The sequence below is a fragment of the Mus caroli genome, chromosome 5 (assembly GCF_900094665.2).
Source record: "Mus caroli chromosome 5, CAROLI_EIJ_v1.1, whole genome shotgun sequence".
NCBI classification, from domain to species: domain Eukaryota; kingdom Metazoa; phylum Chordata; class Mammalia; order Rodentia; family Muridae; genus Mus; species Mus caroli.
Genome location: NC_034574.1, coordinates 122,615,803 through 122,617,384, shown reverse-complemented (window position 1 = coordinate 122,617,384; position 1,582 = coordinate 122,615,803). Strand labels below are relative to the sequence as shown.

Sequence of the window (1,582 nt, the reverse complement as noted above, 5' to 3'; positions counted from 1 at the left end):
CCCCCCCCCCCCGGCTGGCTCCTGCTCCGACCATATTTTTATTTCATACACTGTCACTGTCTTCAGACACAGCAGAAGACGGCATCGGGTGCCCATTGCAGACGGTTGTGAGCCACCATGTGGTTGCTGGGAATTGAACTCAGGACCTCTGGAAGAGCAGTCAGTGCTCTTAACCACTGAGCCATCTCTCCAGCCTGAGTTCCTACTTCTCAGGAAGGCCTGAACAGATTCAAGGCGCAGACAGTCTTTCTGGGTCCCGATTGAGCAAGCTGTGCTTAAAGGTGCCCCTGGCAGTGTCCCCATTCCACCATCCCTCCCAAGTGCCCCTGGCAGTCCTCAGGCTAACCTTTGAGCACTCAGCTTTAGGGGATCAAAGATCTCTCCTGAGCTATTGAGTGTCAGCGGAGCCCACATGTATGAACATCAATTACATGCCTCCCTTATTCCCAGGAAATGATAATTTGAGATACACACCAAATTTTGTTGTATGCGTCTAGGCATTCCGGCTTAACGTTGTGAACTGAAAGGAAAGAAAATGCAATGATAAACTTAATGGTTGAATGGACAGATGGACAGACAGGCAGACAGACAGAGCTAACTATCAGGCCAGCGGGGCCGTTACTCACACTGTAACTTGTACAGACTGCTCGTCTCCTTTTTGGCTAGGAGGTTGGAGTGAGCATCTTTCCTCGGATCGACCTTTCTGACAAACAAGGACTTTAGCCAGCTGTCTTCCCGAGCTCGGTGACTTGAGGATGTCACTTTCCTAGGGGAGAATAAAATCGGTGCTCTGAGTCTTCACGAGTGTGGAGACCCTCACCTTCTCCAATACTGCCACACTCCCAGGAGCATAAATCCCTACCTCTGGGGCCGGGTTGGGGAGGCAAGATGAGCAAGACATAAGGATAAATACACAAAACCCATCATTAGAGCAAAGTCAGTGAAACAGTAAATCTAGAGTTTGTGGTAAATGTGTGAATATATATTTTATGTGTATGTATATGTGTTTGTATCTTTACGTGCCCACCGTCACACGTGGAAGTCAGAAGACGACCTTAGGTGTCATTCCTCAGGTTCTCCCCCGCTCCACCCTTTTCAGTACTGGAGACTGAATTTAGGGCCTCACAAATATTAGGCAAGTGGGACCAACAGCCCCAGCCTGCTTAAAAAATAATTTTTTTTTTTTTGAGTCAGGGTCTCATTGTGTAGCCCTGGCTGGCCTGGAACTCTATATAAATCAGACAGGCTTTGAACTCACAGAGATCCTCCTCCCGCTGCTTCCCAAGTGCTGGGATTAAAGGCGTGCATCATCTGGCCCAGTCTGGTTTGTGTATTTGAGACAGGTCTCTTGTTGTCTTGGAATGCATCAAATAGGTTAGTGGGACTGACCAACAAGTCTCTGCTTCCCCAGTGCTGGATTATAAGCTACACCTGACTCTTTTTTATTTGTTTGTTTGTTTGTTTGTTTGTTTGTTTTGTTTTGTTTTTTGAGACAAGGTTTCTCTGTGTAGCCCTGGCTGTCCTGGAACTCACTTTGTAGACCAGGCTGGCCTCAAACTCAGAAATCCGCCTGCCTCTGCCT

At 47.9% G+C, this 1,582-nt stretch overlaps 1 protein-coding gene across 1 annotated transcript in view; it reads right to left on the bottom strand.

The window, feature by feature from the left end:
* The window catches only part of Nipsnap2 (nipsnap homolog 2), a 38,546-nt gene that overhangs the window by 21,965 nt on the left and 14,999 nt on the right, over nt 1-1,582 (bottom strand). The window contains exons 2-3 of the mRNA XM_021162400.2: nt 627-766; nt 475-520 (exon numbers count right to left, since the gene is read on the bottom strand). Coding sequence (XP_021018059.1) covers nt 475-520; nt 627-766 — 186 coding nt within the window. The remainder of the gene's footprint in view (nt 1-474; nt 521-626; nt 767-1,582) is intronic.